This window comes from Squalius cephalus (genome assembly GCF_949319135.1).
Source record: "Squalius cephalus genome assembly, chromosome: 21".
In the NCBI taxonomy this organism is placed as follows: domain Eukaryota; kingdom Metazoa; phylum Chordata; class Actinopteri; order Cypriniformes; family Leuciscidae; genus Squalius; species Squalius cephalus.
The window spans coordinates 13537024-13560746 of NC_137142.1; the positions used below are offsets into that span (position 1 = coordinate 13537024).

Sequence of the window (23723 nt, forward strand, 5' to 3'; positions counted from 1 at the left end):
TCCTGGAAAACTGATACACATGCAGGTCACCCCATCCTTGAGATCTGATCCTGTATTTTGTGGTCAGAGTTCTGATGTTTCCATTAAAGGTGCTGAATGTAACTTTTTCACTCTACTAAAACATAAAAATACCATAATATGTTTGCATATATTGAGGAAATCACATACTCGTTTCTCTGAAAAACACTTCTACAGCCAGTTATTTTAGTTTGAAATGGGCCTTTCCAGGCTGGAATGTTTGATTTTGTTTTGGTCTGTGAGACTGCAGATTGCCAATTTGCCAATTTTCATTGTCCATTGCGCTCGTTCCTGTTGCTTGTTCTCAAACTGGCGACCCATGTGAGTGCCGTCCAGTCTGAGGAGGGGGGGGCGGAAGAAACGGCCCTGTCCCAAATGGCGCACTTCATGTGGACTTTCGGTCTCGTGGACTTAAATTAAGCGTGCTCGCTGAGTCTACGAGTCCGTAGGCCGTCCCATTCAACATTTTAACGCTCTGAAGTGTGCTCAGCAGCGTCCCCTTTGTACCCTTGAAGCAGCCTTCCACGAAGCCCGCATAGATGCAGGCTCCACACACTTTAACTACCCAGGAATCCTTGCGAAAGGCCAATCAGACAACGAATGCGAGGAGATTTAGCTCACAAACAATTGTTGACATGGCTGAGGGCTGAGAAGAAAATATTTAAGTGTAAGTATCATTACGGTTTTTATGACCTAGGTGTACATTTTACCAGTTGTTACCTACAGTTTATACAAACATTATGGTCATCGACCAGTACATCTCAATGTGTTTTGAGATGTCTCAAACATAATAATTGTGCGTTGAATAATACGATCGCATTATGATTCATTATAGAACCGAATGTCAGGGCTTTACTGAGTCATATGTAAACGTAGTATGAATATTTAAACCTGTAAATTCATCTGAAACTCACGCACATGTTCATTATGTGTTAAAATTATAATCTTAGTTCAAATGGAACATTATGTATCATTACAACTGTATACATCATTTAAATAAGCATGTATCTATTGTCTAATGCCCAGGTGGCATAAGCAAAAGCAGGCTGTGTAGTTGACATGGAGATAAGATTTGGGAAAAGAAAAGAAATTCTGTTCTCGATGCTAAATAGTATAATATTTGTATATAATATTTGTGATATTTATCTAATAAAGGGACTGATGAGATGACCTTTCAGTTTATTCGGCTCCGTATGGAGAGGGATAAGGCTTTCACAAGCATGAGGTACGCATCTGCTCAAGTGTTTGAGTAAGTGTGAATTGTGTTCAGCACTTTGGTATTGAACACTGTTTACACATATCTTTTTTATATCTGTTAGGGAGATTATTAAGGATATGGGACTGCAAGGCCAACTCAATCCCCATGCAGCAAGCCAAAAAAAAAAAAAAAAAGGGAAAACCTTAAAAGAAAATATAAAGTATTTTCAATACACCCACTACAAACACAACTATGTAATGGTTACAGATTTGAGGCCAAAATATACGAGTTTAAGCTGTAATATTTACAGAGAACAATTTTTTTCTATAAACATTTGTTAATATTAATATTAATATTAATACTGCAATAGGATTTGTGCCTGCCCAAGACAGGATCTGGAACAGATGAAGGGGAGGTGACAGCAGCATCATGGCCTTTTTTTGAGGCCATGCATTCAGCCATTGGCCAAAGACCAAGCGTGCTGCCTGTGGCCAGCTTTTCTTCTGGTCCCAGTGCACAAATTTCCCCATCAGATATGGCAGGTCCCTCAAGTGCTGTAGTTGCAGACTGCCTGCAGCCTCCCTCTACCCCTTCTTTTTCAGAACCAGAAGTGCAGGATGCAGTAAAACCAGGATCATCAGGGGCTGAAGAAGAGATTCCTGGACCATCTTCCAGGCCAAGTGGAGGAAAGGGTAAAAGCCCCACAAAAAGAAAGAGGCGAAGCGAGCTTACTTCACTTGAAGTTATAAAGGAAATCGCTACTGTTTTATACTGTTTTGGGTTTTTATATATATTAAACAAACATTCTTGAGAATTATAATTCGCTTTTATTGTGTCCAGCCTACTTTTTAAAAAGCAGAACAATATATGTCCTTGGTGATGTTAGAAACTATTCTACATGCAATGGTACCGACACATTTATTAACAAAGTAAATGTCCTATCTTCACATTGCAAATGTACAAGAAAACTGCCCGTCTTAGAACATTTTGTGGTAAGTTTTGTTTAAAGGTTTGATATATAGTCCCCTGATTTGATTATAGTCCCCTCTTCTATAATCAGTTGTTTGGATGATGATAATTCACATATAAAAACAGCTATAACTGCATTAGATGCGTAATAACACTGACCGTGTCACTGAATTGTGTAATTTATTTAGGTAACTTAAAATCAAGGCGTAAAAGGAACTGTATAACAATTTATTGAAAATTATTTACAAAAATAAGAAGCCTTTCCATTAATAAAGTGAAACAAATGTAACTGCCACCAAGTAAAGGAAAGTAAAGTTATACAATTTTATAAAGTGCACAATATTAAATGTTCTTCAACATGTACAATACAAACTGAGGTAGATGTACACAAAATGTTTTCTTTTTCAACTATCCAAAGGCAATAATCAAAAGGCACTTCAAGATAACACAATAATTGCAGTAATTGTAAAACAAATAATAAAATCATTTTTGCTCAGTCACTGAGTGTCACCAGTTAAAATAAAGTTCTTCAGTTTTGTAAGTGCAATCAAAATAAATAAAATACAATTATGTACAATAAAAAAATGAGTTACATGTATACAAAGTATTTTCTTTCTCAACAGTACTATTCAAAGGAATTAACCCCATATAAAAATATATTAATAACTAAAATTAAATAAACTCTCCAACAAGGACATCAAAGAATAGCATCTGTTCTGCTCAATCACAGAGTGTAATCATGCTCCATCAGTGGAAGTTGGACACCAACAGGAGCAGAAACCCGTGCAGCCAGCCTGTCCCTTAACTGGACTACAGACCTATCCACAAAAACTGCTGCATCAGGAGAAGGTCAGCATCTTCTGCATCATCAGGCTCAAGCACATCACCATGCGTTAAACAGACATTATGCAGGAATGCACATGCAATCACTACTTCAGTGCAGAAGCCCTTTCACCTCCAAAGCTGAGAACAATGTTCTCCTCCATCTTGCTTTCATCATTCCGAAAGCTCGCTCAATAATTGTGAGGCCCGTTAATGTTGAACCTCTCCTGCACTGGTCCTTGTAAGGGCATCTTAAATGGTGTGACAACGCAAATGGGCGTATCAATACATGGATACCCACCATCACCAAGAAGAAAATAACCAGGTGGAGGATACTCAGCATTGTAGTAAAGTGGACTGTTTTTAAAAACACATGTGTCAAGAACAAATCCTGGGTAGCCAAAAAAAAAAAAAAAAAAAAATTCAGAAAATGACCCGTTGAATCACAAACAGCCTGCAGTTGAATGCTATAAAACTGTTTGTGATTAAAATAATCCTCTTTATTGCGTCCTGGTGTCTTGATCCTGATGTGGCAGCCATCAATTGCTCCAACAGCCTTTTGGAACGCAGGATGCCGTGCCAGTTGTGCAAATCCATGGCCAACTCTATTTGGCCTGGGAGAGGATAGCAAATGACCCTGCCTGCTGCCACTACATTCTTTATTTGATGGGAAATTTTATGCACAACTCTGCACACAGTTGATTTTGGAATAGAAAATGTGCATAATGTAACTCTGTACGACAATGCGTGTGCAAGCCAGTACACAAAAACAAGCACGTCCAAGTGCTGTCCCCATCCATGGTCCTGTTGTGTCATTTCCAGAAGAATCTGAATAAGACCATTGATTGATTGTCTGTTGAGACGGTAGTCAGGACGCGTGTCGTTCTGCATCAAAATAAATGTGAAGCACCGGCATAGCTCTATCCCGTATATCGAATCAAATGGCTGACCTGTAAATCAAATACTAAAATGACTTAATGCACTTTAAACGACTTTTGACAAGTTATAACGTTTAGCTACAAAGTCAATAACTTTTATTTCCTTATCCTTTCCTCCGTGCATAACATGAGCTTTTGTATGCACAAAAAATAATTAAAAATATGAGTTCTCTGCATGGCAAGCCATCTCGCAAACACAATGGTAAAAACAACAACAACCCGAACCTGCAGCTCCTGTCCAAAAACAACCAGACCGTCTTCCTATTTCCGGCGTGACGATCGAGTCTGTCCCAAAAATACCTCTCAATGCTCTCATGGACTCGCACCAAGGGCCTTATAGTTCTGCACTACATGACGTCACCAAAGTGTGACAAGTCCAGAGTGTGCCATTTGGGACAGGGCCGATCTCCGGTATTTTGAATTGGACTGCAGTACCTATTTCGACCACTAGTTGTCATTCTTACAGACTGCACCTTTAACACTCCATCACTCAAATACATTGACACAGATTTACACTGTTAATGCTAAGCCAACAAGAATTGTTTTTGGATGCACCATCATCTAACATTATTAAAGCACATACGTAATTAAACCTACTTACATTCCCAGAGAGAAAACACAGATACACAAATCTAAAAATGTCCGATCATCTGCAAGGAAATCCCTGTAAAATGTTCTCTGAAAATGATAGCTATTGAATTAGGATGATAACGCTCTTAGCACTCAGCGCTAATCAAGTTTAATGGTTTTACCAACCAAACTGAGCAGCATCCTGCTGAAGCATTTATGGCCTTCACCTCTAACCATAGAGCTGTTGACCCAAACATCAACCCCAGGGAATCCGCTTCCCCTAACCACTAATGCAATTAGAGTCTCTGCCAAACATAGAGGTGTTAAGGCCACGTCCAAACATCAATGCCAACATGGCAATGCTAGCGTGAGCAACAATATATGCAACACTATAAAGAACCCACATAAATGTCTTTGTCTCTCTCCAACCACAGAATAACAATTTATGATTTGTAAAATGAACCATTTGCTCAACTGGACGGAAAGCCAGGTGTGACAAACTGCATGTTTTTGTCCCCTTTTCATTATTTTTATAGACTGGTTTTATAGAACGTCCTCCTGGGGTCATTGGGGATGTCTGAAATGTTCCCAGAAACAATGCAGCAAAGAGTTAGAGACACAAAAAAATCAGAATAGAAGAAATGAAAGACGGCAGTCAAATGATGCACTCCAGAGGACCATAAAATATCTGTAAAAATATACTTTCAACTTCACCTTTTACTGTTCCACAAGTCCATTCTGAGTTCTGTGCCACTGCTTCCAGATATATCGGCTCATTACTTCATCATCCAGCAGACTCTAACGGTTAGAAACTAGAGTCTATCCGGCCATGGAAGAACGCAGGCAACGAGTTTGACCTTAAGTCAGGACAGCAGCAAGCACTCCTTTGTGAAGCATTGAAAGCAGCCTATCATGCATCTCATTAGGCAATGACAAAACTTGAAACATCATTACTTGTTCCTAAAACATCTGAATAGCAAATATGTTGTGTTTCGTAGTAGGTTAAATCGTCTGGAATGGCCAAGATTCTTCAAGGGATGTTTATGAGCAAACCTTGGCTCACGTACACACTGCATTTTTAATAATTGGGTGGGATTTGAGTTGGGATTTTTGGTTGAAGTCTGTTTCATGAAAGGTGGAAATATTTGACTGACTTTAGCAGATCAGAAAATTATTAATGATAGAACTCAGTGAAACGCCAGACTGCTGTTCTGTCTCAGGATATTTACATGTCAATGAGCAGAATTTTGTGCAAAGCTCTCTAGTTCCCCCCGGTGAATAGAAAAGTTAACTGCAAATTTGTCTTTTTACCATTGGTAAGCAAGGGTTCCAGGATTTGTCTGGTTAGTATGAACCTGTTGGTAGATTCTGTAACTACACCATCTGGCAGCAAATCGTAATCTTTAATCAAAATAAGTTGCTTATTAGTATATTGCAATGACATCTCTTTGATTGAAGATGTGTTTTTCGGGCGAGGGCATGACAACCTGTCACTCATATGAGATTGCATCAAAAGCAAATTCAATTAATTCAATCAATTCCCGTTGGACAAAATCAATTCCAGCCCCCTTTTTTTTTCATTTTTCTACTCTGTTGATATACATCAGAATAGGGAAGAAAAGACTATCGCAACTTCCGTTTCATGCTGACTTTAAGTCAGGAAAGGAGGAAAAGAGAGGGAGGTTTCATCCCTTGTTTTCCATTTTAGCCAGTTTGAAGTCCCTCCTAAATAGACTGTCAATGCACTGCAAAAATGTATCTAGTATCCAGTAAAAAATATCTAAACATCTATAAACAAGAGAAAATTACTTGAGGAAAAACAACATCATATATTAAGACTTTTTTTTTATATCATAGACTAAAGTATTCAGCTGTTATCTGGTATTGCAGTATCTTGATCTATGCACTAGATGGCAGAAGACACCAGTGCTTAATGACCAGCATGGCAGAAATCCAGTAAAGGACTAATATCTGCAATGCCTGTTAGTGTTAATATAACAATTGTTGAAGCAAAAATACAAAATAACATTAAAAACTTTAAAACCACTGATCTACTGAGATACTCCTGAGGATAAACTTGACCTTTAGACTCCTCTGCAGGGGAGAAGTCGTAGACCCTCATGTTGTTTACAAATTTTTATTTATTTATTTATTTATTTATTTATTTTTACTTGGAACACAATAGAAGTTCTTATCAAAAATATCAAAGTTGCTCTTTTCAAAAAAAAAAAAAAAAAAAGAATAGTGATCTCTGGTTGTTCAAATGCAATTGATTTAAATAAATAAATAAAATTATAATCATTTTAATGCCCAGCATGCCTAGTGTATGATAAATGAAATATCTTTACTTGATGTTTGGTTTATTCAAACCCCTGGTTATAGGGTCACTGAAAGAGTTAATAGACAATACATGCCTTTGACTGAAAATTAATGTTTCACACTAATGGGTGTAACTGGAATCAGAAGACTTATGCATTACAGTGAAACTCACAGCGTGAGTTGAAATCTTGTTAATTTTTCTCCTCTCCACATGTTTACCTCTCAGTGTGAGGGAAGAAAACTTAATGAAACGTTTTGATGAGGGCCTGAAGCTTGAATAAAATATCAAGCTTCTTCAGTACACACACACACATACACACAGCACAGCATCATATCTCAGAGCTCAGGTAATTTACATGCAGACAGGTGATTGACAGGTCTCATTCCTATATCAGGTGTCTGTTGAAGTGGGACATTCTCCATGCTTGTAGCCAAGAGCTGTAAACCCAAACAGCTGTTGGAGATAAATGCATTAGATTTATCATAGCTCTCAATGACCACACTATGAAAGACATTCAGTCTTGGACTGGATGTGTCAAGAATTACTAACATAAACCTATCACATTTCAAACTTACAGACAGATGAATGTGTTGGTCTGTAATTAATATGCAATGTCATCACCCTCCACTACTCCACTTCAATAGCCTCAATAGTGACATAGAAATAGGCACTGAAGGAAATTCACATTTATTTGTAAATGGCATCCTCTTTTAGGTCTGTTGAATGAATAGCCATTGGTGGGTAATGCATTACAAGTAACATGAGTTATGTAATCAGATTACTTTTTTCAGGTAACTAGTTAAGTCACACATTACTTTAAAGGTGTAGTAAAGGTGCAGCTAATATTTTAAGTAAAATATAAGTTAATATTTTAACTTATTTTATATTTTTATAAGCCCAGCCTAGATGAGAAAAAGCAATGCTAACACATTACTTTCAATAAGTTACTTTTTTAGGGAGGAACGCAATATGCATTACTTTTAAAAGTAACTTTCCACAACACTGAAAATAACAATCTAAACTAATGTATAACAGCTACAGAAAATAAACAAACAGCTGAGCCACAGAAGCACCATGGTTTAAGTGCCATCAACTGAGGTAATTTGCTAAAACTTCTAAAAATGAAAATATATGTGCATTTGACAGTAGTGTGCTTCAGCCCTGCAGCTATTACACTCAGTCCATTAAGCACGCTGGATCACTGTTTTAGAAGCCAAACGAGAGCGGATTGGAACTCAATCTCTCTCCTGCAGTCTAATGAGCTGTTTCTGGATCCTTGTCTCATCAGATCTAAGGAACGTAAGGCGGGATACAAGCAGCGCGTAACGAGTCCTGTTTGACCTCGTCTCGGCACCGGGCCGGCGTTTGGCAGCACCTGCTCTCAGCGGCTGTCATCGGATTTCAACCACTGTCCAGACAGACTGGCTTCCACCTCTGACTCTGTCCTGCAGCACAAGCATGTGAGAGACACACGGCCTCTTCCCTGCTGATTCAGAGACACAGAGAGAGTAAATGCCAAGGACATTTCTGGGTGCAAACTAACATGCGTGTACAGACACATACTTGCAAAGAAGTATAACGCTTTAAAACTGATCTGTATGTTATATATTTCTACCGTATCCATCTCAATGGATTGTTTGGGAAACCGTCATAATAATTATTTGGTAACACTTTATTTTGATGGTCCCTTTTGAACATTCTACTAACTATAAGTAACTTTACAACTACATGTCAACTACAGTAACTCTCATTAGAGTACCAGTACACTGTCTGCTTAATATCTGCTAACTTGTTATTGTGATGGTCCTCCAACAGACATTCTACTGACTATTAGTATCTTTGCAGCTGCATGTCAACTTATTCTAACCTTAACCCAGTCTACTAGTACTCTACTAACACTCTAATGAGAGTTAGTAGACATGTAGGTGCAACATTACTTATAGTCAACCGAATGTGTTAAAAGAACCATCAAAATAAAGTGAAACCAATTCTTTTAGGTAACCCTACTGGCACAAAAATTACACACTTGAACCTGTTACCATGCCCCCCTTTTGAAACCAAACATAAGAAATTGCAAAGAAAAAATTAAAACAGATATAGTTCATGAAGCCTTCGGACTACAAGCATAGAGTGGTGAAAGGATTTGTGTAGGCCAACTTGGAAGGTAGCATCACCCTGGTTCCCTCGATAGAAACCCATTAGGATTTTTCCATTGGCTTTTGGATTATTGCAGAAAATAAGGTCTGTGACTAACAAAAGCTTATGATTTGTACACATTTTGTTCATTGTGATAATCTTTACAAATGAACACAACTTATATGAATTTTGAAGCGCAAATACAATCAGCAGAAGTCAAAAGCTAACCAGGTTATAAACGAACTACACCTCAGTCGCATGACTTCAACATCACCATCACTAAGGGTAACAATGTTCAAGTTCAGGGAAGAAAGAGGAGGGAACCGGCAAATATTAAACATAACTTTAATATAAAATAAAAATAAACAACAAAACGATCCTTCCGGAGCTCTTTTGTGGGACTCAAGACCGGTGTGGCGAACAGGTGACTCATTAACACTCATGCCACAGGCCTCGCTCAGTATATATCACAATACAAAAATGCAACAATATGCATCGTGGATAGTGACAATATATATTGTGTATAGTTCACCCAAAATAAAAATTACTTTGTGAGAAAAAAATTCAAGTTTACAGAGTTTTAGTGTCAGTACTACATTATATATAATGTTGAATATAATGTATAATAATGCAATGTGGGAATATCTGTGGGTCCTGATAATGCCAAATGTCTTATGTTACCAGTAAAAAGTGGCCTACATTATTTTAAAAATATCTAGTCAGTGACAGAGAGTGCAAGCATATTCGTCTAACATAATTCTGTATTTTCAGCTTCAAAATAATGAATATTTTTATTCTGGTGTCACCATTATCATTGGGTTACCAGCACCACGTCTAAGCCCATTCATTTACACCCATAATGTAATACCAAATGTAGCTTTTTAATCAACAGTTTTGTTAACCTTTTACCATATGTCTTTGAGTATCGCAGTAATATTGTATCGTGAGATCAGTATCGGGATATGTATCGAATCGTGACATGAGGGTATCGTTACACCCCTACCGGCAAGGGCTCTACTTGACCGCGCTTTCCTCTTTTTTCATCCCGGGTTTCAGCACTACTGTAACAATGTTTAAGTTCAGAGAAAGAGAAGGTGGGAACCACTGAAGGTTAAACATAACTTCAATAATGAAATAAACATAAACAACAAAACAAAAGTAAAGCACCAGACCCTCACTGACAACTGCTGCATAAACTAAAACAAAACACCAACATAAAGTCCAGACCTGGTCCTCTCTTGTCCTTCACTGTCACTTCTCCTTTTGTCCTTTCAGAGCTTCTCCATGGGACTCGAGACCAGTGTGTGCTCATTAACACTCGCATCAACGGCCTCGCTCTGTTCCCTCGCAGCCTGCCATGCTTGCCACACTAAGCTTCCAACATCTCTTTCATTCTTATATTTCCCTGAAAGTTCAAGTTCTAATAGTTTGCAAGAGTGTGATTATAAACACAACAAGGCTGTGAAAGCGAACTAGTGAAAAGGCTGTAGTGGCTGTAGTCTCATTTAGCCACTTGTTAGCAACTGCCTTTTACAAGACAAGTAAAGCTTTAAAAAAAAAAACAACCACAAAAGGGTATTATTAATGTATGTTATATCGTAGAATAAAACGTGAAAAAATCATGAGCTTGTGTTTTCCACAGACATTATTTCAAGCATTTAACCAAAAGCCCAATAAAAAAAAAAAAACATTGTCTAGGTTGATGATGGAACTAGCTTCCGGGATTTGGCCTACAGACATTATTGTGGTCTCAGTTAAGAAAAGACACTTGGAAGTTTGTTGTAATGAAGTTTACTTATTCAATAAATATAAAAAAGTTATCATCAATAACAGCAGTTATAGCAGTTTTCGCTGTTATGATGCTTATTGAGCAACTTCAATATCCAGTTCTACCAGAAAGACTCGGGAGAAATAATAATGCAACAAAGCATACATTTATTGACAGCCCAGCAAGTAATAATTTATAAAGTTCTTTGGCGTAGGCCCCGTCCGTATTGCATAATCCGAGGGTAGCGGATCCGCATTTCCTGCCTGAAGATGAAGGCAGGGGCGCAGCCGACCCCTCGGAAGGTATAGACAGGACCATCCTGGTGGTGGTGGGGAGGGTGGAGCTGATTGTTGCGTCAGCATCTGCAAACTCAAACATGTGTAAGTACCGTTTTTTTTATACAGCAAGTATAAGGACATGATTGGATAGATGTGACGATAAGTGACGTAGTAATTAAGTCTTCCTGGCAGAACTTATGCTGAAGCTTCATTTCTGGTGATGCACCAGCCTAATCTGGATCATTGGTGGAAACTCAATCTTTAGTGACAAACACAGACAGCAGAAAAGCTCTGATGAAGTTGCATCAAATCAAATCAAATGTCGTCACTAATAGAAATATATATTTATAAACATCTTAGCTAAGCTGGTTTAAGCTGATCTGCTGTTCTCAAGCCTGCCCAAACAAAATGCTGTTAACTGGTCAGTTCGTTGATTCCAGTTTAACTAGCTAAAAAGTGTCCACAAATCATTAAACCTGGCTTGGAGAGATCAGCAAACCATTATATGAGCCTTGTTTCAATAGTGAAATATATTTGTATATTGACTGCTAAACTGAATAACTTATTGTTGTCCCCAGCAACTGCTTTCTGCAGTTTATTTTCATGTGCCTTATAGCACTTTATTTCTTGCTTTTTACAACTTAAATCAATATTTGAGTTGCAATTGCTTCACGTTAGGGCCCTGATCACCCTGTCATGGATTATTTTGCAGTAATGACCAGATGACTGTATTTTATACCCTACATATAGACTTCAAACTCAATATTAATGTCTGACAACCAAAACCTGTCTTATAAAATAATATACACCCCCATATTTTGTATCTAATCTTAAGCAGTTTGACATTAAAAATGAGTCTGGAAGAGCAAATGCACAGAGTTCAATGTTAAAAAGTAAAACAATGAAGAGCATCTGCCAGTGCCAGAATATACACATGACACTTGAGACAAATGAACAGCGGCATCACCGATTACCAGGCGCCTCGGATGAGTTGGCTTGCATTGTGATGGGATGGAAATGTTTGGATGCTCTACAAAAGCAGCTGTCATTTCTGCTGAGACACTATAATAGGACATTCATTTCTAAGATTCAGCGCAGGCTTTTGTGCTCAGGAAAAACGTGACAATTTCACGAACAGATTTTGTGTGATTAAACAGTGACGGCTCAATATGGAGTTAATAAACTGTGAAGACAGAAACACATTTATGCCTGTATAATAAGTTTTATTTAGAAGCAGTCACACTTCTTATTTGGAGTCTGAATTAGAGAGGGAGATACCTGTGAATGTGTGTATACAAGGTTATAATAGCTGTACGGTCTATAAATAGAATAGGGTGAGTTCAGTAAAAGTGGGACATCAGGTAAAACATGGGTTTAATGATCAATTGCCATTTAAATATTAGGAGACAATCATATAAAATCATCATGTTTTTGTTTGACATTATTAAGATGGTGGTGGTCAAGCTTCACCATCTAAATAATCTCAGCAAACACCATAGAAAAGCAAATGGAATTTTTATTAAAAAAAAAAAACCTCTTATAAATAAACCTCAATAATGAATGCAAATCACTTCCACAAAGCGTTGATTGTATTAATATGACCAGAAACGCAGTAATTGATTCCAGAACTAAGTGTCATGTATGCCATGAATAAACTAATATTAAAGTTTTTAGATATCTCAACACAACATCTGGCAAATGTTCATTTATCTGTACATGTCCAAACAACGATAATTCTGGGTGATATTAGATATTACAAGTTCAATTCTAGATATTTAAGTATCACATTTTTTTGTAGCAGGCTAGTTTATTAAAACAACAACAACAAAACCTAGGTTTCAGCAAAAAAAAAAAAAAAAAAAAAAAAAAAAAAAAAAAAGAAAGAAAGAAAAAGGCCAGATGAAGTATCTCCAGTATTTCCAGATATAGCAGTGTAACACGTCAAAAAAACATGTGAATCATGTGCCTGTAAATATGGTCATTGTGACTTACAAAACGTACCATGGTCCTATATGATTCATGGCATTATATTCTTTGGAGTAGGCTACCATGTACTTTACCAAGGTATACAAAAACAAACATGGTAGGTATATAGGCCTATATATAGTATAACATATAAAAGTATCTAGGCTAGTTAGCCAACAGTTTCTTCTCAACAGGGGAGCCCAGGATATAGCAAATGAGCTGCGAGAATGATACCCGCGCGCGCGCGTGTCTCTGTGTGTGTGTGTGTAATCCATATCTCTGCAAGTAGTATCTCTGGATTACTGACGTGTGTGCCCGCGCTCTTATATCTATTCGCTCTCGCTTTACGCGCAGTTTGATGGCGTCGCCGCGCGCTCCTCTCTGCGTTCTTCGACCATCACTTATTTATTAACGGCGTGGATCACATATTATGATAAAACACTGTCGGGATTGGTGCTACAACATTTTCGCCAAAGTGTTCTGTGGAAACTGTATCTCCGCTTGAGCTCCGAACCGAGCCGTGAGAGATAATAGAAGAAGTTTGCTGGATACAGGTGCGATCTCTCTCTAACTCCAGCTGATGATCATAGTCACGGATCTGGACTGCCGGATTCCAGTAGATCATATCAGATCTAGCTCAAGGTATTCTCATATACACTCTAGTACAATGATGATGGTGATGCCGGTTAGAGTTTAGCTACTCAGTGCAGGAGATCCTCACAGTGATGCTATTTACAGAAATAGGGAAGAATGGGACTAGTTGTCACACTTTTTACTTCAGCAAATATTCCTCAGGGTTGGATCGATGTGGAAAACATCTGTATTTACACATACCTCAGAGTCTTGGATACAAAAAGCTATTTAACATGTTCACCATAAACAGGAAAAACGCGATACAGATCGTTGAACGCACATTGACAGCGGGGCATGTTGTCACACTAAGTTGCCACCATGGGAATCTACTCTTTCTCGACTCTGATTGGAGAAGAATATCCTTTTTTTTAAGTAAAAAAAGGGCATCTTCCACAATTAACATATTAGTATTAACTGTATAGCAACATTTAAATAGTAGGCTACAATATGTGACACAAAAATAACGAAAAAGCATACAATGGAGATATCAAACTAATGATTTGGCAAACACAGTTAACTTTTCAGTTGAAATTTTTGTTGAATTAAGTTAAAATATCCTTATTTACAACGGTTTTGAACTTGGTGTTTGAAACCATTATACTTAACCAATGCAAGAGAAAACAAGTTTTACGGATATTTTTCAGAGCAAACTTTTCACTCATCAGTGTATCATTTGCATCTTCTTTTAATGTTTTTCTTCAAACTAGTGTCAGGTCAGTGTGTCTGAGTGCCAGACTCTGCAGTAAACTGAAGTTGAAGTAGTATATACACTCTGAGGGGTTGAGAAACCTGAGATTGTCAAAGTTTAAATTACATTGATCTTTATCCATTAAGACTCTTATAAGCGCATCCGCAGAAGACCTGCCTGTCAGTGTCATTTTACTGCAGAATCTTGAGAACATGTTCATGTTAACAAGATTCAGAATATGTCTCATCCACCGTTGATTGAAATGAGCAAGAAGTGAGCATTACCATTTATCACAGATGTAGACAGAGTGCTGTAAAGTCTGTTTTATGACCGGTTGAAACTAACTGAAAGAATAGAACCATGCTGACATCTTCAACCTCTGCCACCTTGATTCATAATGTCCACAGAGTGCACTATACTGCCAACACTACATGCACAGTGTTATTTACAACACACTACATACTTTAACTCGAACACTCCTGTTTCTGCAGCCTTGTCTTTTGCTTTTAAACTGACATTTATTAGAAGTGTGTCCAGTGTGGGTGTTTTGTTTGGTTCGGGTCAGAAATTTGTTACAGTCTTGTAAGACCTGCTGTCTGATGCTCATCTATGATATATTTCCATAAACTTTCACATTGTGCTATGTAGTATTCAAAACGGGCAGGGCAGCTTAATAGTAAGGCATGAATTGACTTATATTTTAATTTTACAGATGCTTAAATATTCAACTGTACACTAACTGTATATAATATTATATATATATATATATATATATATATATATATATATATATATATATATATATATATATATATATGAAGAGTTCAGATGCAAAAGCCTCTAAGTGCCATCTGAAATTTTCTTCTTGAATGATCATTTTTATCAAGCTTGTATATTTAAGTTCAGTAATTTCACTTAAATGGCAATGGAAATGACCTATTAATTGTCATTTAAGTGAAATTACTGAACTTAAATATACGAGCTTGATAAAAAATGATCATTCTAAGAACATTTCAGATGGCACTTAGAGGCTTTTGCATCTGAACTCTTCATATAACATTATCAAACACTAAGTTCCGGAATTCTGATTGGTTGAACGTGTGAGCAATAATGCACTTACAATTGAACATTCTTTGACTTCTTAATCCAGTTCCTTCATAAATATGTTTCCCGTCTTTCGTGTCATTGTGCTGAGTAAGGGTTTGGCCTTTTCTGCTAATTTGTGGAAAAAAAACCAGCATGCAACAATAGATGGATAAAATGGATGAGAGTAGCTCTATTTGTTAAAGGGAGAGGTCACCTAAAAATGAAAATTCTGTCATTATTTACTCACCTGCTATTTTTCTTTCTTCTGTGGAACACAAAAGGAGAACTGAAGGACTACTTTTCAAGAAGTTTTACAAGGTCACAGTCAAGCTCCAAAAAAACACAAACAAACACCATAAAATAGTCTATGTGATCCGTTCGCTATATTGCAAGTGATCAGTCAAACAGTAACTTTTTATGAGGAACACACTGACATTTTAAGTATTCACTGAATTTTCACCTCCTCCAAAGCTCTGTGATTCACCAAAAATATATTTTGAAATTACATTTTTTTCATGAGTAAGTAAACAATCCCTTGAAATCATGTATCATTTCAATACTAGAATTTACAGTAGGGTTAATCCCGTATGCTTTGTTCAACAGTCCATTCTTCTGAAATCTGCTTAGTTTTTTTTTTTTTTTTTGGCTGTATTGTTTAATACTTTACACCTCTGGATGGCAGGTGCATTGGACTTTCAATAAGGAAGATATATTTGTCCTGTGCCCTCTGTGCTTTATCTATGGTGAACAGGGATTCTCTCGCAGCTGTGACACCCGTCAGCGGTAAATGATAGATATGGTGCTGGTGCGCAGGGGGAAGTTTATGGAGCAAATGATTTGCTGTACCATGCAATACGTGAGCCACTGACTCTCCTGCTGAGACTCAATGCAAGAAATAACAACAGACCTAAAATAGACTTTTAATATGTGTGTGTGCAATGCGTGTACGCAAACCCGCAGCTTGTGAGGATGTGCACAACGACATATTTTCTATATCAACTAGGAGGTTAAAGGATAATTAGGCTGTTATTCAGTTGTTTTATGAAAATGACCACTATGACCCATTCCTGTGTGCTAAAAGTGAAGTTAAGATATAGCAGCAATATGAGTATCCCTAATTATCCTTAATGCGCTTGGTGTCAAAACCCATGAGGCCTCCTTTAAATACCATATTTTTGCCTAATAAACATAATTGCTCAATCTCAGAGGGAGTTATAATTATGTGCCTCTTCCTGTCTTTTCTTTTTCTTTGTTTCTTTCTTTCTTTCTTTGTTTCTTTCTTGTTTTTGTTTTTTTTGTTTTTTTGTCTAAGACAGGCTGCTCTTCTGACCATGCACTCTAGATTCTCAACACTGCTCCATGGCAACAGGCATGACGATCCAAAAGCACGCATCTTTGGTACATCTCCTGAACTGAATTAATTATTTTTCACACTAATCATATGCAAACCCCCCATGTCACAGTTATGAGATATGTTGTTATAGATGTAATGAAAAGACATTTGAAAAGTAAAATCCTGCAGGTTGCCAGTGCGAATGATAGATCTGATCTTTTCTTCTTGAGTGTGCAGTCCGAGCTTGCATATTAAACAACATCTATTTTAAAACTAATGCTATCATGTAATGCTGAAGAGCTTTTTTTGTGGTTTCTGACAATGTCCTGTTAACCAGAGACATATAAAATAGTCAGTCCCTGCTTCAGCTGGAAATTCCTTTGGTAACTAAGATGTAGATACTGTAACATTTGTATTTGTGTGTGTGTGTGTGTGTGTGTGTGTGTGTGTGTGTGTGTGTGTGCATGTAAGCTGGATAACAGGAATATAAGATGAAAATGTGAGCCAGTGTGTCAAGAGCTTTGAGAGGTGACACAGAGTTCTGTGGTGAACATTTTCTTGCTCATCAAGCATGTTTTCTGTGCTTTCTATTTTATATTTTACATCTATTTTATGTCATATTTTCTGTAGAAAATGTAAATGTTACTCGGCAATGCCTACCGATCCCCAAAAAAGTATTGTATCATATCATATTCTCTGATATCCTCCTTGTAATTCATTGAGATTTGTTTACCCATTTGGTCCACTAGAGGCAGTATAACCTACATCTATCATTGTGTAAGTGATTTTAGCATGGTAACAATATACTGTGTACATACATATATATATATATATATATATATATATATATATATATATATATATATATATATATATATATATACACACACACACTACTGTTCAAACGATTGGGGACAACAAGATTATTATTTATTAATTGATTATTTTTTTTGGAAAGAAACTAATATTCTTATTTCAGCAAGGATGAATTAAAGACATTTCTAATATTAAAAAAAAAAATCTATTTCAATAAATGCTGTTCTTCTGAACTGTATATACATCAAAGAATTCTAAAAAAATTTATCTAGCAAATTAGAATATTAGAATGATTTCTGAAGGATCATGTGACACTGAAGATGGGGTAATGATGCTGAAAATTCAGCATTGTCATCACAGGAATAAATTACATTTAAATATAATAAAATAGAAAACAGTTATTTTAAAATGTTCATAATATTTCCCATATTTGCAGGCTTCTTTCAAAAACATTAATCTGATACCAAACTTCTGAACGGTATATGGCATTTTTCCAAACCAATTAATGATAATTTAGTTAGTGACTTAAACACTTTAAAAATGAAAGCGACATTGTTATTTGACTTATTTTTGAACTTCAAGGATGTAAACCAAAATGTAAGATTATTTACAAGAAATGAATAATACATCTAGTATCAATGCTAAAACAAAAGTTAAAAAGACTGAAAACAGTGAATAAAAATATGACTGGAAGAGCAACAAATTGAAGCCACTATAAAATAGCCAATGCATGCAAAGATTTATGTCGGTCTGACCTTACATCAGTTGAATACTATAGACCTTCTAGACATTTGTTATGACATCTGCTTCAAACATTACAATGCTCATGATAACTGTCATTAACTCTACAATAAGTAAATCCACTTCACCAACTAATTTTTTTTTTTAATTACTCTTCGACAGCGATGCCATAGAAATATACAGTTCAAACACAAACTTCTAAAGATGGTTGCGTGTTTCTATATACACAGAAGTACTATATTATAAGTTTTTTTTTAAAAGTTATGTTTTTGTGCCTTTATTAGATAGGACAGTGCAGATGAGACAGGAAGCATGGGGTGGAGTCGCCGAAGGTACAACTGCGCTATATGTCGGCGCTACCCACAAGGCTATTGGCGCCATTATTGCACAAAGTTAAATGTTGCTAGGCAGGCATAAACAACCTACAGTTACATTGTGTCTACACTGGCCACAACAGCCAACATGAATTCACTCCCATTATAATCAAAGAAGCTATCTACACTAAAGCACCTGTCAGTATCCACCAGCATTTGGATGTGATGTGATGTGCTGAATTTCCACCATTCCACCAGTTTCCAGCATTTTGGGAGATCGCATAAAAAACGCTGGATGAAAACGCCAAGATGTGCATAAATTCTAAAAATGCGCATAAAAACTTAATGGAGCCCGAAGAGCAGGCATCCAAAAGCAAGATAACATGATCGCGTTTATTGCGTTTCGTCTGCGTGCGAGTTGCAACTACTGTAATTAATTATATACGGAAATTATTATATACTGTAGCTTCTAATGCAGCTTTTTCAATTCTTCCTATTGATATTTAGAGCCAGTTTATCAGTCTTTGCCTCACTGGATGGAAACGGTGCTTTATTCGCAAATGTTTTATGCAATATTCTCATTTTTCGCATAAGTTAAATTCGCAACATTGGATGGAAACACAGCTAGTGACACTTTTGTATAAAATGAATTGCACTGCGATATAAATGATGTAGAATAATGCATAGCCTCACACAGTAGGAAAGTAAAAGCGCACAACTAGTATATTTGAGTTTGAGTCTTCAGATACTTATGCTTTGGCTGTGATCTCCCTCGTGCGACTGGGGTGACGGCTCTGTATGTTATCTGTCTTTCGTCACTCATGCTTCAGATGTCCAATGAGAGCTGCAGCTCATACTGCTTTGAGTCATAGACCGCATGCTCTGGTGTGAACGCACCAACTGGATGAAAGGTATGCGAGTCTGCCTTTGTTACAGGATTTTGTTTGTTCTCTTTCCATATCTCTCTCTCTCTAATGTTTTGTTTACGCTTTTAATGATATTACCTCAAGGTAAGCCACACCACCGCTGCTGGAGGAAAGGACATCGCTTTGTTCTTCTAGAAATTTGAGCAGCAAACACTAAAAAGGGAATGAAAAATGAAGAAAAAGCCCTGATTTATCTCTTTGAAATGGCCTAACGCATAAGGGAATAACTCAATAAATAAAATGATGTTATTATTTACTCATCCTTATGTTGTTTCAAATGACTTTGTAAAACAAAAGGAGAAATGCAGCAGAATGTACTAGCCATTTTTTTCCATTTATTAATAGTGAACAGCAATCTGAACTTCAAAACAACAACAACAACAACAACAAAAAAAACATAAACGTATTGTCTAGTCAAGTCACATTTACTTATGTGATGGATGATATGACTTTTGTTGTTGTTTAAGTTGTTATTTTATGCTTGTAAGTACAGCTAGATTTTTATGCTTTTTTACATACTGCACTTTGGTCCATTTTTATAGTTGTAAAAGTGTTAATACATTTGTATTGAGTTATTTATTTAGCACTTTATACAATACAGATGTTTCAAGACAGCTTAACTGTAGTAAACAAGAAAATAATAGTATTAATGTTTTCAAAGTTTATGATGAAATTATGAAACTAATACAATTCCAGCTATAAAGCAGCTCTAAAAAGACAAAAGTGTCATTATTTAGCTCTAATTAGTTCAATAAACGTGTAAATGTTGCAAAGTTCGTTAGCTATGAAGCAAACTCAGTTCAGCTACACTCTCAGAAAAAAGGTACAGCAGCTTTCACTGTTCAAAAGGTATACTTTTGTACCATATTTACCCCTGAAGAGTGTATATTAGTACACATATTATTACCTAAAGTGTTCTTTTGGATGGGTACCACAGACAGATTTTCTCCTATCTTTTGTTCTGAGAGTGTATAAAGCAGCTCTAATGAAGATTTCATCATTCCGCTCAAGACAGTTCAGTCAATGTTGATTCATTTAAGTTCAACGACAGTGTCGATGTTGTAGCATGAGGGTATAATAATAGACTTCCATTAGGACATTTATTCCAGGAAAGAAAGAGATTCATGTGGGTTTGGAATGACTCAAGGGTCCAATTCTTACTATTAACTATAGTTGCTTATTACTAGCATGCATATTATACTGGCTGTTTATTAGAACTTATAAAGCACATGCCTTATTCTGCATGACCATATTCTACATTCCTTAATCCTACCCGATTCCTAACTACCTTACTAACTATTAATAAGTAGTAATTAGGAGTTTATTGAGGCAAAAGTCATTGTTAATAGTGAGAATTGGACCATAATCTAAAATGTGACCGTAATGGTACAGTAATTTGTGGGTGAATTTTGTCTTTAACCTATGAGAAAAGGGTAACCATGAGGGTGTAAAAGCCAGTGACGTGGGGCTTCAGGGCTGCTCCATGTTTCCTGGCACATGAGGAGCCCAATGTGCCAGCACCCCAGCGGGCGACGCAGTCTTTGTGCTGTCACTACATCATGGAATCTGTCCTCAAATGCTGGTGTCCTGTAGGCATAGCTGGTTCATCCCCATATGCCTTTCCAAGAATTGCATATGAGGAAAACTCAAATTCACAAAATGCCCAGCAGGAAGTGACGCACATGACTGTGGGTTTTACAGGCATCTGGCAGTCGTATATTTGGCTTTGTGGGGTGAAAAGAGGAAGGAAAAATGAATACTGTGATTGACAGGTTTACAAACAAGGGCATGGCAAGGTGCTTCAGTAAAGAGCAGAAAATGAATGAAATGAAAGTTTTTTTTACTGCAATGCATCTTTGCAGTTATTGCTTCATGGCTATTTTTGGTCTTATTGCTGACTGAGGCCATATTCTCGTGACATTTTAGTATTATAGCACATTCAATTAAGATGTGTAAGATCTTTCTAAAATAACAGCCTAATGTAATGGACAGTCTCTTTACAAGGTACTGTATGTGTGAAAACGAGTTATCTTAATTATTCTTTAATTATGGCTAAACAAATATAAACTAAGTATGATCTTGCTTTAATCCTAATTAAGAGAAATCCTTAACGATAACTGACCATTCTTCTTATTATTTTTTTTTATCTGTCCAAGCCTGTGCCAGGCAGATAATAAAAAGTGTATAGTTTGCATTTCATGAAGTTCTTGCAATGCAGCAAAAGTATAGTCTAAAAAGGTTTCAGGCTTTGGTTCTGCATACAATGCCACATCAGCGCTGGTTTGCTGATGAAACTCACTGTGCATTTTACTTTCTATCAGCAATGCATGACAATCAATACATAAAGCAGTTGATGAGATGATTAAATAGATGTAAATAAATGCAGTATGTAAATAAATGATTTCGTTTAAATTATTGCATGTAAAAAAGTATTAAGTAAATACAAAACAACTCTAATTGTCGTTTCCCCTGTTTGGTGGTTAATGACTTTTATTTTCCGTAGCGATTGATTACCTTCACCTGTTCCTCGTTAGACCCTTGTTGTCTCAGTAGTTTTTCTGCTTTTTTCACCCTCTGCCTTGTCTGGATTTGTGTTTCTTGTTTGGATTTCTGCCTGGATTATCTTTGTTGTGTGTTTGTTAAATAAAAACTGCTGAAATTATGTCCTCGCCTCACCTCGTCCCTGACGACCGCAACACTCTTAAATAATAGTTTTTGGGAATTTTGTCTGTAAGGAGTGTGATGTGAGTGTGACTTTGAATAAAACTCAGTTGTCATTTTAAATTAAACTGAGCACTTTAAAGTGCCTAAGAAAGTAAGGAATATGAAGCAGAAAAGATTTTGTTGGAAGTAAACAGCGCTCCTGGAGTCTCAAAAGGACACATAATCATAATGCACATGATAACAATAAGTCAAAGATGCTGTGATTTTCTTCTGGAATATCACACAGAAAATATGCCCTGACAGATATCACTGAAATTGGTGCCCTGAGATATCACACCTGTCATCGTCAAAAAAAAAATAGTTCATGATGCTGTTGTTCAGCCAGTCAGAAGATTTGGAGACAGCTTCTGCATGTCAGTCATTTTGAGCGTTCGGTTTTGTTGATATCTGTTTGGAGGGAGGATTGTTAAGGGAGGGTGGTCTAATTCAGTGACCAAGTCGGTGGAAGCTTACATTGACTTGCGCGTAGATTTGAAGGTTGCGTCTCAAGAGACGTGATAGAAAGAGCGTGGCATTTTAGAGCGTCCAGCTCTTGGTGAACAGAAGTCAGTGTGGAGTATGGAAATCAATATTGGTATTATCTCGAGGTTTGAGGTTGCATGACCCTCTCAGAAGCTCCTGTCTCAGTTTTTTTCATTTTGACATTAATATATCAGAATAATGAACAAACCCTTCGGCCAAAGTGCTAATGGTTTCCCTTTAGGAAATACACGAATAAACAGACTTTCAGCGTTATCGTTTGAGAGCATGTATCTAATATACAGCTGATGTGTGCTTCCCATCATTCCTAGAGAGGGTTTAGCAAGCAGGGCTAATCCTCTGTCATCTTGAAAGTGGGGTAAATAGGCATTTATTCAAAGCCTTTCTTGGAAGCTCCGATATCAGCTGCAGCCCACATTTAGCCCCAGACCGTATCCAGGGCATTGTGAAATGAACCAAAAAAACCCTGGAGAGCGGAGGTGTTTGTGCAATAGCTCGCACACAAACTGAATAATGGACGAGATCGTGGAAAATATATCTGCGCTACACACTAACAGCCTACACAAAACATTAAGCTGCAAGTTTAACAGAGGGACATTAGCTCTTTGGTGTCTTTCTCTGCTTGAAAGAGGGTTTCTCGTGGCTCTGATTCCTATTTGGACTGACATGCTGTAGCTCTGTGGTGGGGGGTTGTTCATCCAGCTTGAAGGCTTTTGTTGCTGTGCCATCCCCATCTCTCATCTCTCATCTTTGCTAGATATGGCCAATCTCACAGAGGGCTTCCACTGATGGGCATGATGAATTTGGCAGGTATAAAGACAGTGGAATGCTCCCGAAGGTCAAAGACTCGGGACTGTCTATAGTAGTGATGAGTGGGAGACTTCTAAAATGAAGAGGCTATGTCCCTTTCTGGATTTGGGCTTTAGTTCAGTCCAATAAAATGTAATGTTTCAGCTCCATTTGATGTCTACAGAGTTTATAAGGAACATAACTTATCTTA

At 37.0% G+C, this 23723-nt stretch overlaps 1 protein-coding gene and 1 long non-coding RNA gene across 2 annotated transcripts in view; both read left to right on the forward strand.

The window, feature by feature from the left end:
• The first annotated feature begins 614 nt into the window (after window positions 1-614).
• LOC307149494 lies at window positions 615-1408 on the forward strand. Its single transcript, XR_013819569.1, has 3 exons — window positions 615-685; window positions 1174-1267; window positions 1338-1408. It is a non-coding gene; the product is annotated as an uncharacterized lncRNA (long non-coding RNA).
• An 11827-nt stretch (window positions 1409-13235) lies between these two features.
• Window positions 13236-23723, forward strand: part of LOC307148710 (zinc finger matrin-type protein 4) — a 126310-nt gene continuing 115822 nt past the window's right edge. The window contains 2 exon segments of the mRNA XM_079854425.1: window positions 13236-13617; window positions 13620-13624. Of these exon segments, the coding sequence (XP_079710551.1) occupies window positions 13563-13617; window positions 13620-13624 (60 nt within the window). The 5' untranslated portion in view covers window positions 13236-13562.